The following is a 12867-nucleotide window of genomic DNA, read 5'->3' on the forward strand; positions in this document are numbered from 1 at the left end:
GGATTCTAGTCTATCGATATGAAAATAGTTGTAAGCTAAGCGTTAGTTTCAGCGGTTTTACTGATCCGGGCCACTAAACTGACAACTTTCAAATCAGAGAGGAATTCAGTTTGTTTATTCCCTCAGGCTACGGACGACATACGGCAGCCTTCTCATGCCTTCCGAATTTCTGATTTAAAGAGTCCTGCTGAAAGTGACTCGATGTTTTATTCTCTCGTTAAGGTCGACGATGCTCCTTCCTGTCCTGTCTTTTACAGTAATCTCAGGCCTCATTGGCCTCTCCGCCTCCACAGAGCTGCGGAGGGCTGACTATACTGCAACTTGCCAGAAAATCGCTGCCGCTGTCTCCCCCGCGTCCAAAGTGTATTACAGTGGTGAGTGAGTGCATTAATACTCATCACCGCAAGCGGGACTAAGCAATGCATAGGGTCGCCCCAATACATCGATGATAACGAGCATTGGGCTACTACCGGCTCTCAACCTTCTGCATGTTCCTTTGAGCCTGTGAACGCTCAGGACATTGGAATCGCTGTAGGTTTAATAGAATACAAAGTTTAATTATGTTTACTGACGAAGACCAGCTCCAATTATTGGGAGAAGACCAGACACCATTTGCAGTGAGTCCATCAGCTATTTAGCTTGCATTTTGATCGTCACACGCGGCTGTGTTAAAGGTCAAAAGCGGTGGTCATTCAGTGAATGCAGGGTTTTCGTCGACCCCTGGAGTTCAAATTGCTTTGTTTTCATTCTCACAAGTCATATACGACTCGGATGCCCAGACAGCAACTATTGGCATGGGGTTAATTTGGGATGATGTCTATTCCCAACTCCAACAATACAACGTGACCGTCGTAGGAGGGAAGAATACTGGTGTTGGGATCGGCGGCATCGTCCTTGGAGGAGGTAGGTTCACCTGCTCGTGGAAAAACATCGGTGATTGAGCGTTTTATTTTCTGACCAGGATATTCATATCTCAGCAATCAGTACGGTTTGTCGGTCGACAATATCGTATCGTTTGAGCTTGTGATGCCTAATGGCACGGTCGCGAATATCACAAGTTCTTCAAGTCCAGATCTATTCTATGGCCTTCGGGTAAGTGTCTTGACATGGAGATAGTCAGCATCTCATTTTTGGTGAATTTTTTCAGGGAGGATTTAACAATTTTGTGCGTGATGGTGTTGCTTCACGGATGTTAGTGCACACGTTGATCTGCTGCAGGGAGTTGTTACCACAGTGACCCTGAAGACATACACCCAGTCTCAAGTCTGGGTACGTACCGTACTTCTGCATTGGTACGATCCTAATGGTAATTGATTACAGGGCGGGCTTATCGCGTACGGGTCGGATCAATGGGATGCAGTCAATAATGCCATAGCTAATTTTGTGTCGACAGTCACCGACCCCAAAGCCTGTCTGTACAGTACAACCGACTACGTGTCTGGGGTGGTGTGTTACGATTTATTCACATGACTATATTCCAGTACCTGATTCCCGATAGACGACGATATTAACCATTCTGTTTTACGATGCGCCGACTCGCCCTGATGATATTTTCGATGAATTCCTGGCGGTCTCACATTCTGCCCAGGACATCTCGACGAGGACTTATTTAGACTTGATTCAGACTTCACCTACGAATGCCTCATCGGGCCTAAGGTACGTCGTATGGTGTCCAGCAATTGGTTTGGCTGGCTCAGTTGGAGACAGGGCTATGTTCGACTGGGTGCCTATTGAACAATTCACGACGTCTATGCTAGAGATGGTCAAGAACCAAACACTGGTGAGTCGCATTTTTCACCTGATCAGGGCACCACTCACCAGAACGTCCAGTTTTATGGCAAGAAGGTGTCGGAATCAAGCGGATTTTTGATCTCATACGACATCATCCCTCTCCTACCCTCACTCTACAGTCACTCTGACACGCCGTCTGCTTTCCCTTCTTCACGGGATTCGGGACAGGGGTACTCGTTCATTCAGGTGTATTATGGGTGGACGGATGCGAACGATGATGAGGTAATGCTTCAGCTTGGTGCAGAGAGCGCTGCCTACATGAAGCAGTTTGCCGTGGACGCTGGTCAGGACGTTGCGAATGCACTGATATACCCTAATTGTGCGCCTCCTGGCACGGCTTTGGAGGACATGTATGGGGATGCTGTGTCGACTCTGCATTCTATTAGGAGTGCCGTGGACCCAGATGATGTGATGTCACTCACGGGAGGGTGGAGATTCTAGCTGCACTGTTGTATATCTGGGGAACATTTCAATAATTATTCCAAACCCTTGCGACACTCATTTATTCGTTACAGTTGTTCTACAAGGCCTTCGGCCGAGTACTTTACAACCCGTTCCATTCCTTTGTTTTGTAATCCTGTCTTTCTCGGAGTACTGATTGGATTAAATACTATACCCACTTGTAACGATACCTTGGTGTTTTCTGGGCCTTCGAATCATAGACTTGTACACTGTCCTTCGACCGAGAGCATCCGTGTTGAATTTCAAACGGTGACGATATGACACCCGGCATCGCGGCACACCTTCCTAAAGCATGAAATGATATTCTATCTTTCATTATCTTTGCCTACGGGAAGTCATCCAGTCGCCCACTAGCAGGCCTTAGACCCTACAGTTTTATTACTTTGTTGCATTAATATGACAAGAACGTCTGCCCTCGATAGACACCTATACTAGTAATACGTATGATACTACCATTAATCCTTTGTATTAGTCAGCAACTCCCAACCATTAATGATATTTTGGTCAGTAGTTACCTCATCTATAGCCCAGCATGCTACAGTCATGCACGAGTGCTGTAAGACGTGCAACGCATAGTCTGAACCACAACCTACTCCAAAGCTATAGCTCTGCGCCGTCTGCACAAGCAGGGCTCGTCAAACAATCTCTGCGCAAGCTTCTCCGAGAGACAGCCCAGCCCGTGGCGGTAGTCACGTCAACGTTACCAGACCATGAAACTGCGCCACGAAGCGATTCGTCCGCGCAAGGCCAAAAAAAAGCACTGTCAATCTTTCATGGCGCTACATTGTCGTCTTTCACGTCCATCGCACTCGATCCGCATCCGCTCGTCGCATTCTCTCTCCGCGTCCCATCACGGATGGCTTTGGCTCTGAATGCCCACGCATCAAATCTCCAGATGCAAATGTCGTCCCATATGGTCGTCAATATTCTCTCTGCTGCGCAACCTCATATCGCACGATTGTTCTCCAGTCCAGGTCTGCACCCCTTTTCGGAATCAGAGGTGCAGTGGACGCAGTCTGTAGATGGTCTCCCGGTTATTAAAGGCGCTTTGGGCGCGCTCTCCTGCACTGCGGTCGGTCGGGTCGTTGCCCTTGAGTGATACGCGGTGGTTGCATTCGAGCATGGAAGAGTGGGAAACGGAGGTGCAGCAAATAGAAGGTGATAGTGGGTTGGCTTCAGAGCTATTCATTGCACGTGTTTTACGTGTGGAGGACGTTCAAGAGCCAGAGGGTCAATTCGAGAATGACAGGTTACGGACGTTGCCTTTACTCTACCACCAAAGAACCTACGCCACCGTGGGCAAGATACCAAACCCATGACTTATCTTGAAGCTGTTCGACAATAATCGATGATTTGTTGTCGGCAGCCACTCATAACTCGGAATCCATCAATGCATCAGGTCTCTCCCATTGGAATGAATGAAACACGTGATATTACATGGATCTCCGGAAGCCTATGAGAACGATTCACCCAGCATCACCCATGTTGTATGAAGGATGAGCAACAACGGATATACATGTGCTCTAATTGTAATCATGGATTCCAAGGTGCGGTATCCTCCACGCCCAGCCAACGTCAAGCCCAAATCCAATTGCGACTACAGGGAGAGCAATAAGCATTCCACCAATCCCAGCCCAGCGGGGCAACCCATGGTGGGCGATGCGGGAAGCACGGTAAAGAGATTGTAGAAGATGCACCACGCGAGGGATCAGTATGCATGCATCTGCACCGCTATCACAATCTAGAGCATTGCCGGAATGCCACGACGGAGATCTGAACCCAGAAGCACAGTTCCAGCACTGGCGAGTTCAACCCACACCTGAGACCATTTGCAATGGCGAGCATACTTTCAGGATGGCCCATCCGATGTCCTTCAGCCTTATGCTGCAAAAGCATTTTCGAGCGGGACGCCGATGGGATTTGCAAGAACGGCAGCTCGTGTGTTGCTGCTAATTCTTGTCGTAGCTTGTGATCCACTACGAGTGCATTCACATAAGAGTGTATCAGCAAAGACGGAAAAACACGATCACTTGACCACCGAGTGTGACAGTGAGGAGTGTAAGTCTCGATGACTGAAATTCCGAGGAAAGCAGGTGAAAGTCAGGACTTCCAGACAGAAGCACTGATCCCTTGCCTACATAGGAGCGAGACGACGTCCGTAATAGTGCATCCACGGTGTTGTGTCGCAGCAGAAGGTGAGCGGTGAGATAGCGGTGAACAACCTGAACTTGAGAAATCGGGTATTTGTTGTCCTCGACCGGAGATGTCATGAGCCATTTGCGGCGCGTCAGCCGAACGAAATAGTACGCATGTCAAACCTCTACTGCGCAGTCGGCACAGTCCAGTCACGTACCTCCAGTTGAAGGTCTGATGTTCCCACTGGCGCCGGTCAACTTAGTAGTCTCTTGTGTCTACAAGATTACAAGTCTTGATCATATTCGTATTAGCCGAGACTAAAGAATTTGAGTCCGTTCCCACCCAATGATTGAATATTGAATGATTACCAAAGCAGGCATTCTGTATCCATACATTTACTGCACACTCACTGCACCCAACAATTCTACCCTCTGTCATATGCTGTACCCTTTAGCTCAGATTTGACACGGCGACGAAGAGAAGGCAGCCCCTCGGTCCTCGGTGGCATGATGTGGACATGAAACGGGTCAACCACATAGTTGTCAGTTCACAACCTCCACCAGGATCCAGGATCCATCATAAAGATCACTACCAACCTCAGCATTGTCCTCATTATCAGCATTCTGTCAATCCTGTTTCTTGTCACATTTGCTCTAATTCTCATGTCACGGTAGTGCTTGTGGGCGCATTTTTAGTGGCGTTTCCTCTCGGTTCTGGCGTTCTTGGTTTTTCTCTTCGCTATAGAGATTCTTCGATGTGCGGCCGGTCGATAGACCGGTCTTTGTCTTAATCGTTGGTCATGTGGGTTTTACCTTGAATGTTCTGAATGCCATCATAATCCAACGTGTCTTTTCATCTTTTTTTTACTGTGTATGGAAAGTATATTTATATGGCGATTATGCAGATCACAGCGACCATCCACATGGCACTTCGGCTCATGCGGAGGAACTGGCCGACAGTGACGTTGAGCTTACACCTACTTATGCCTCCTCAGGCTACTTACGGAACCTACAGTTGTCACCATTCGTACTCAAGTCCTTTCAACATACCCTTCATAACCACACCAGTTTACCAAAGGCAGCTTCTCGAACTGACCTGGGAACCCTTGGTGTTCTAATTCAAGGTGAGGTTATTTACAGTACCAATTTGTCCGGCTTCAGATAGAATACGACTGAAGCTGTCCGCAGATATATCATCATTTCCGCCATCACCATCTGGAAGGTCACGGCGCCTTCTCCATTCTACTCTGATCCGGCAGTGTGGCACTTCAGGGATCCGAGATCGAGTTCGATTTCTTATTCATGCACATTACTCGAAGTTAACGTTGCTTTTGCTCACGTGCTACATTCCGCTGACGTGTGGTGCATGTGCATGAGTCTTTTAGTTCTCTTTGTTGCTCTATTCCTGCACCTATTACACTCGTCGTTCGATGACCTGCTAAACTCTAAGACTTATGGCGCTAAATGCAAATTTGTGCCATATACGCAAGTTTCCGATGGTATGTTCTTTACACCTTTGAGCATCTGACCACTTTTCTCAGGCTCCGAAATTAAGTGAGCGTCTGTTAGTGTTCGTGTGCTTTATCCGGCTGACATGCTGGTCCGGATGAGTTTTTTAGCCTTTCTTCCAAGTTCTTACTCCTTTATAAAGCCCCTGCGGCTATATTATACAGAACCACAGACAGCATGCTGTAGAACAGACCGAAATAAACAGTATGTCTAATACAACCATTCTTGCAATTCGGACTGTATACCTTCGAGTCTTTTTGGACCTCGGGCCTCCATAATCAAGAGGACTGACTCCAAATCGGCCACGGGCAGGACCGTTTCAGCGGCGGGCCTATAGTCAGCTTGAATGTTCAATGCTCGTTGCCGCGCAGGAATAGGCTCGTTACCACATATTCAGCACACTGCAGGCATCCCTTGCCAAACATTCACGAGGGTACGCCAAGCTCTCAGGGACCAGCCTACCCCATCAAGTTAGAGTTGCAACCGCTACCCGATCTAGATACTGGTTCAGCATTATATCGTACAGAATTTCCACAATGTTGGTCCGGATGCGCAGACGGAGCCAGAGCATAACGTAGCACTAGTGGATGAAGCATACGCGATTCTGCATTGACAGAATACCTCCTCTTGGCCTCATATAATTCGCACCGGACGGTGAGTAAATTCCCGTGGCATATTCGCCACGGTAGCACATCATGAGCGAGTAATTCCATTGAGGTAACTGCAAGTACCGAGCTCGAAGCTCGAGAACTTGCAATCCGTCAGGAGCTGGAATTTCGTTTTGTGGTGCTACGCTTCCCAGTTTTTTTCATACACCCTTGACGCTTAGTGTTTTGGGTTTTTGGAAGAACGAGCGCTGAGCGTCGTTCTTAAGAATAAACTCTAATGATTTATATCATTATGTAATGTAATCATGGGATTCATTCGCGGAGATTGAAATGTTTGCTCAACCAAGATCTCAGACTCGGAGTCACTGAGTTGTCTCAGAACATGATGTTATCGTCAAGGCTTCTTCGTAGCACCATCTTTATGCCCTACAGTGTCCATGTTATACCATGCACTAAATTGGCATTTAGAAGGGTTTCACAAATGCCTTGTCTTTCCCTTGGAACTATCCGGTTAAATTCGTCCTTGCACCCGTCCAAGACTTGCGCAAAGTCTTCGGTTTCGCATTTGTCTGTGTCCTCGGAGCAGATTAAGGACGATTCTCCGATCAAAGAGGCTCACTTAGGCATCGTCTTTACCTGTACAGCGGAAGGGTGCTCTCATCGTTCTTCGCACACCTTTACGAAGCGTGCATACGAACGTGGTATTGTCATCGTTCAATGCCCTGGATGCAAAAATAGGTGCGGGCTCATCGATCTCATCGCTGCCAAATCTCACAACCTATATTTTCCCCTTCAGGCATCTCATCGCGGATAATCTCGGTTGGTTCAAGGATAGCACGGAGGATGGAAAACTCAGAAATATTGAAGATCTCCTTAACGCTCGCGGCGAAAGCGTCCAAAGAGGCTCCTTGGATGCTAATGGTGTAGTAGAATATGTTGATATTGAAGCTGGTAGAAAGTAGATGGAGCACTCCGAGTTGGTGTGTCATGCTCCCAAAGCCACTTCTGCAGCTCTAGCTGACAGCTCGAGTATGCTCCCCTCTTCTGAGAACCAACATCATTCCTGCTAATACCACACCCGGCATGATCCTCGTCATTTTACATTTAATAATTGGAACAATAACATTCGCATTCGATCCATGATCTCATCTACGTGGTTCGTGACTCAGGCGAACGGCAAAATTGCCGTGGTTCTGTGACAACTGTAAGTAGTTACATTTCCGTGCGTTTGTCTTCACGGCATTGTTCCGATCACCATCAACGTACATTGGTGTTGACGCCGTTGACTCATAAATTGTGTACTAGCGCTTCATAATGCTATACAGTCCTCGAAGAGCCGGATTTGTGTGAAATCTTCTCCGAGTATACACTACGAAACCGAACAAACAAGCACGGCATCCAGTTGTGTTAATGGCGATCTCAATAGATTTGCCGAATACGTAACGGGCACCCTACCCGCCAGAACCTCACAGATGAAGCAAACCACTTTCGAATATGACAAAAGATGACGGTGTTGGTTCTCTTCAAAAGCCAAAGCTCTCAACGGTCGTCGGACAAGGAGCAACAAGAGCCCACTCCGTATGGCCAGCGCGGTACACTCTTCTCCAATTTCAGTGATGGGCATGGATAACGCCCCTGAAAAAATGTCCTTGATGCGTCCTAGCGGACCCTCCACCACTGCAACGCTGCTCAACGTGCCCATCAGTCCGGTGAAGACTCTATCCTTTGAGACCCTTCCTGATGCCCACAAGTCTGCCTCGACAATAGTCTCTCCTACAGATTCGTTTTTTGCTGCGTCGACCATAGTCTCTCCCACAGACTCGTTCTATGTCAGTATTACCACCTTTCTGCTCACATCCGTTCACTACATTAACATCAATACTGACAGGTGGAGTTTCAACGCGGAGACCCGAAAAATCCAATCAACTACTCATGGCTGCGAAAATGGTGCATTACCCTAGTCGTTTGTGCATTCAATGGGATCACTTGTAAGGCTTATCAATCTCTACAAAATATCACAGGCTGATCGACACCCTCAGCCCCTGCGACCCCGTCATTTGCCATGGGTTACGGTTCTATGATGCAGGATCTAAACTGCACGCGTTTTGAAGCAACTGTTGCATACTGTCTATATTCTCTAGGCTTTGGTATTATCCCTCTGTTCACGTCCTCACTGAGCGAGGTATGAAATGATTCCAAGGTCGGGGATCAGCGCTTATTAATTTCCGCAGGAAGTCGGAAGGAGGCCGATTTACTTGGTGTCGGCGTTTCTCGGGGCTATGTGCAACGTGCTTGCTGCTCTGTGCGTGCTGCAGCTCTAGCTTCCCGTGGACTGGATTGACAATCAACGAACTACAGCTCCAATAATATTCAAACCATTATGGTCGCACGTGTCTTGGGCGGTGCTTTTGCCTCGACTGGTGCAATACTAGTTGGTGGAACGATTGCCGATATATGGGAGCCTCATGAGTACGTGATTGCGTTTTTTGTAGCCTTGCGCTCACTTTACGCCCCATATTCTAGGCGCGGCCTGCCTATGGCTGTTTTCTCCATGGTGAGCATGGTTACAACTGGTCTGGGGTCTATTATCTCTGCTTGGCTGGAACTCGACCCTCACCTCCAATGGAGATGGATACAGAGGATTCAAGCGATGTGCGTATATCTTTTTCTGAATCATGATGCGCTCAAATGACAATCAACGCAGCGTTCAGGGAACCTACTTCCTTCTCAGCCTACTTATAATGGAGGAGACTCGATCACAAATTATCCTCCGACACATCACCAAGAAGCTCTGTAAGGAAACTGGGGACGATCGGTACCGGGTCCGGGGAGAGGAGACACGGCCGAAATTGAGCACCATGATTAAAACATCGTGTACTCGGCCAATCAGTACGTCATTTAATGATTGTTATGCAATGTGGTGCTGATGGTGGTTAGTGTTTGTCCTCACTGAACCTATCGTGACTAGTATATGTGTCAGTATCTTTTCCCGTTGTTTTGTTGTTTCTGAAGTTCTCTCCACAGATTTGGGTCTTTTTCATGTCCGGTGTGCTCTACGTCCAGATCGGGTATGCAAATATGATATTTACATAAAACCCGAGTTGCTGCTAAGTAATGTGAGCAGATCCGTGTCTGGGGTTTTTAAGCACACATATCACTTCAACGTTGGGCAGAGTGGATTGGTGTTCATTACCGTCATGTAAGTGTCCTGATGTCGAGGATTTGACCCTTTCATGCAGTTCATCTCCGCAGTGTGGGGAGTATACTGGGACTCTGTGCCAATGTCTATCAGGATGCGCTTTACCGGTAGGTCGATTGTAACAGTGACATTATGCACCGCACCCAATTGATCTGTTTAGGAAATATGTGTCTCAGAGAGGCCCCGAAGCAAGGCTGTACATCGCTTGTTTAGTTGCACTCTTGCTGCCTACCTCGATATTCATCTATGCGTGGACAGCAGACCCCCGCGTCTCCTGGATGTGGCCTGTTGTCGGTTTATCGGTGTGTTTATCATTCTATGTATATGAGGATCGGAACGCTCATTAGACACTTTAACTAGATCTTCATGTTTTGCTCATTTGTTTCATATCAGGTGGTTTTCGTTTATTTGGCAGATTGGTAAGTGCCTCGTACCGTCTCTCTCATAATTTCTGTTAAACATTATCTGCTCATGTAGTTATGGTCCAATGGCGTCTTCTGCTTTGGCGGGTCAGGGCTTAGCTCGTACGTTGTTCCTCGTATTTTGTATGCACGCGCTGAGCAACCATAGGTAACCTGGGTAGCTTTGGATTCCCTCTCTTCTCTGATACGATGTTCAACAAGCTCACATACAAATGGGCCAACACTATCTTCGGTGGCGTCGCTGTCATCCTGATTCCAGTCCCTTTCGTGAGTTTTTTAATACGTCTTAACATTTCATTACTAACTCACCACGGAAGGTTCTTTTCTTGTACGGACCCTCGCTTCGAAAATACAGCACAGTGTGCAGCCAACTAATGCAGGTTGAAGAAAAACCAACAATCGAGAGCCGGGATGATGGGGTCTAACCGCCTCCCCGGAGCATTTCGAACAGCTTGAATTTCCTAAATCCCAGGAACTCGTCTCTGGCTTCCGATTCATAGCCTATATCACATTCCTTACTTGTGGTTTCAATCTCAATGCACGATGGTGCAAACAAAGCCTCTCATTCGTCTTTTTTTGGACTCGATTTACATAGAGTATTAATATCTCAGCACCCCCGTACTTGTAGTCTCCACAATGGACCAGGATTATCCTCATACATTCGTTTAGAAGGACTGTTTTCTTTGTCACAAATAATTTCATATCATATAGCATATCATTACAATCTTAGTTACTGTTAGTACTTTTTCATTGGCCAAATTCCATCTCTTGTTTATTTTCTGCACAACACTCGACATGTCGATTGGTAAGATGTACTGAAAACACGATAAATGTTCGAAGGAAAATGAATTTCCGTGCCGCTGTGCTCACTGCTAGCAAGTGCGGTCAGAATTATGTCACGTGGGCCGCGGCCTCTGTCAGTTGTCTTCCGCACTGTTCAGTGCTCCGAGTCGCTCCATGCTGGTCAGCATGTTCCAACCCATCTGCTGCCTTCTGCTTTTTATTTATTTCTCCGAGCGCTCTTTGCTGTTCAGCTGGCCAGAATAACTTTATACATTGAGCCTAATTTTTCGCGACTTTGCAAGGCGACTCTCAATTTTGATGTTTTGCCTGATTTTAGTTTTCCAGATTATCTTCAGCTACTTGGCAACTTGGTGGGCTCCGAGATCCTACTACATCATAGGACTAGATAGGACTTTCAGCGGATATCATTATAGAAACTCGATGTTCAACGTTCAACGTCCAAGTCCAACCATCATAGACATCTCAATTGAGAGCATGGAGATCATAACAGACGCGCAGGCAAGCCTGGTCATCATAATTGCTCTGCAGGTTGGTCTTGTGAAGGTAACATTGCAAGCATCCGTTGGCACTCGAATCTCGACCTCTCAGAACCGTCACGGTGATCGAGATGATGAAAAGTGTGATGAACTACAGTGGAAGTATGGGGTATGTACTAAGGAACAGTCGATGTACGTGATGGTTAACTTGAAGCCGTATGATGTACAAACTGAATCGTGAGTGTCCAGAATACGAGACATTTACTCCGAACCAAACTATTGCGCGTTAAGAGGTCGTTTCATGTGGTGACCTGACGATCCAGCGTCAGTTATCATCGACAGTCGGGCCGCGTGCGGAAGTGATCCTGCGAGAAGGTTATCTTATAATGTTGCCTGGCCGGCGACTGCGTGGATGGGTCTGTTTGTCGAGGGCTGGAGTGCCCTGTGCATCGTCTCGCGCCAAGGGCACTGCAATTCTGATCTTCCTACGCGTCGTGTCCCGATCCTGAATACCCTCCAGTCCAGCGAGAGACTGGTGACGAGAGCGAACGCTGGTATTGATCAAGATGTCTTTGGACTTTGAGATCGTGATTTCCAGGGATGGGCGACCACCATCCAACTCGATAGCGGATATAGCTGCATCGTAAACCCATACACCCCCAGCAAGTGGCCCACTGATAGATTTGCGCCTCCCAACGCAGCGTTTCTTCAACACTCGGCTGAAGTCATTCGCACGTGCTGGCGATGCGGGAACTTGTTCTCGGGAATGCGCCTTCCCCTTGGACTTCGGGTTTATCACGGACTGACTCCTAGCCCGCGCGATGTTCCTTCCTACTCGTTCCTTCCCTGTGCCCTCCTTCATCACCTTCTGCATCCTCTCTGCCAGGGGTTTTAAACTGCTCCTTTGATGCTTCCACAGCACTCTTCACCTTCTCGGCCCATTCGTCGGCGTTGTATAATTTGTGGAGCATAAGCTTGAATGTAAACGGATGATGCTCCTCAAGGGGAAATGTAGGGCTCCCCATATCCTCCGCTACGTCGATGCCATTCTGCATCGTGGGAGCGACACCGACAGTGTTGCGGCGGGGGCGTCCTGTTGGCTTGCGGAGGCGCTCTTGGTCGCGTTGAGCGCGTAACGAAAGAACAGCAGACAAATCATTTAGGACTGGTGCGAATTCGGCAGGAACTGATTGGATATCGTCCATCGTGATCGCTAGTTCCGTCGACCCCCTAGCGCGCCGTGTCGCAATACGGTCAAATAATTCGAAGAGCCGAGCAAATTCTGCTGCCTTTGGGTTGTTTTTTGTAATAGCGGTCGTCATAATGGAGTATAAGTAAAGGATAGGTGAGAGGGAGTGATTCTTTCAGAGCCACTTGGGAGTTGTTTGCGCAATGCGGTACGATGGGGACGCGGGGGTCAGGGAGTTTTTATAATTTTCTCGGCGACTAAATGGTCACAGT

The 12867-nt window shown here is 47.7% G+C and overlaps 7 protein-coding genes across 7 annotated transcripts; 5 read left to right on the top strand and 2 right to left on the bottom strand.

Moving 5' to 3' along the window:
- Positions 1-165: 165 nt before the first annotated feature.
- On the top strand, positions 166-2232 carry DFJ58DRAFT_701266 (FAD dependent oxidoreductase; the record flags this gene model as incomplete). Its single annotated transcript, XM_041383597.1, has 11 exons — positions 166-374; positions 428-531; positions 582-617; positions 675-903; positions 962-1092; positions 1148-1165; positions 1219-1269; positions 1321-1446; positions 1499-1656; positions 1708-1780; positions 1831-2232. Exons 1-11 carry the CDS (start codon positions 230-232, stop codon positions 2230-2232), a joined length of 1473 nt encoding a protein of 490 aa, XP_041245691.1. The 5' UTR covers positions 166-229.
- Positions 2233-2785: 553 nt separating this feature from the next.
- On the top strand, positions 2786-3964 carry DFJ58DRAFT_874456 (flavin reductase like domain-containing protein; the record flags this gene model as incomplete). Its single annotated transcript, XM_041394394.1, has 2 exons — positions 2786-3348; positions 3374-3964. 2 exons carry the CDS (start codon positions 2786-2788, stop codon positions 3570-3572), a joined length of 762 nt encoding a protein of 253 aa, XP_041245692.1. The 3' UTR covers positions 3573-3964.
- On the bottom strand, positions 3552-4897 carry DFJ58DRAFT_874460 (uncharacterized protein; the record flags this gene model as incomplete). The annotated part of the gene is made up of 5 exons (XM_041394395.1): positions 3552-4026; positions 4073-4229; positions 4607-4664; positions 4758-4770; positions 4818-4897. 5 exons carry the CDS (start codon positions 4895-4897, stop codon positions 3777-3779), a joined length of 558 nt encoding a protein of 185 aa, XP_041245693.1. The 3' UTR covers positions 3552-3776.
- Positions 4898-5754: 857 nt separating this feature from the next.
- DFJ58DRAFT_839966 (uncharacterized protein) lies at positions 5755-6510 on the top strand (the record flags this gene model as incomplete). The annotated part of the gene is made up of 5 exons (XM_041392562.1): positions 5755-5887; positions 5930-5942; positions 6070-6101; positions 6269-6330; positions 6424-6510. 5 exons carry the CDS (start codon positions 5755-5757, stop codon positions 6508-6510), a joined length of 327 nt encoding a protein of 108 aa, XP_041245694.1.
- Positions 6511-6849: 339 nt separating this feature from the next.
- Positions 6850-7827, top strand: DFJ58DRAFT_274603 (zf-DNL-domain-containing protein). Its single transcript, XM_041379609.1, has 3 exons — positions 6850-7243; positions 7302-7709; positions 7811-7827. Exons 1-2 carry the CDS (start codon positions 6888-6890, stop codon positions 7465-7467), a joined length of 522 nt encoding a protein of 173 aa, XP_041245695.1. The 5' UTR covers positions 6850-6887; the 3' UTR covers positions 7468-7709; positions 7811-7827.
- DFJ58DRAFT_274600 (major facilitator superfamily domain-containing protein) lies at positions 7653-10589 on the top strand. The gene is made up of 17 exons (XM_041379608.1): positions 7653-7709; positions 7811-8334; positions 8394-8493; positions 8545-8687; positions 8737-8807; positions 8864-8974; positions 9029-9157; positions 9210-9394; positions 9443-9480; positions 9530-9573; positions 9630-9704; positions 9758-9811; positions 9865-10006; positions 10065-10123; positions 10182-10228; positions 10275-10393; positions 10444-10589. The coding sequence occupies exons 2-17, from the start codon at positions 8086-8088 to the stop codon at positions 10549-10551; spliced, it is 1674 nt and encodes a 557-aa protein (XP_041245696.1). The 5' UTR covers positions 7653-7709; positions 7811-8085; the 3' UTR covers positions 10552-10589.
- A 1193-nt stretch (positions 10590-11782) lies between these two features.
- DFJ58DRAFT_726064 (uncharacterized protein) lies at positions 11783-12728 on the bottom strand (the record flags this gene model as incomplete). Its single annotated transcript, XM_041385321.1, has 2 exons — positions 11783-12285; positions 12329-12728. The coding sequence occupies 2 exons, from the start codon at positions 12726-12728 to the stop codon at positions 11783-11785; spliced, it is 903 nt and encodes a 300-aa protein (XP_041245697.1).
- Positions 12729-12867: the final 139 nt, after the last annotated feature.

Source organism: Suillus subalutaceus, assembly GCF_016647625.1.
Source record: "Suillus subalutaceus strain FC151 chromosome Unknown DFJ58scaffold_32, whole genome shotgun sequence".
Classification (NCBI taxonomy): domain Eukaryota; kingdom Fungi; phylum Basidiomycota; class Agaricomycetes; order Boletales; family Suillaceae; genus Suillus; species Suillus subalutaceus.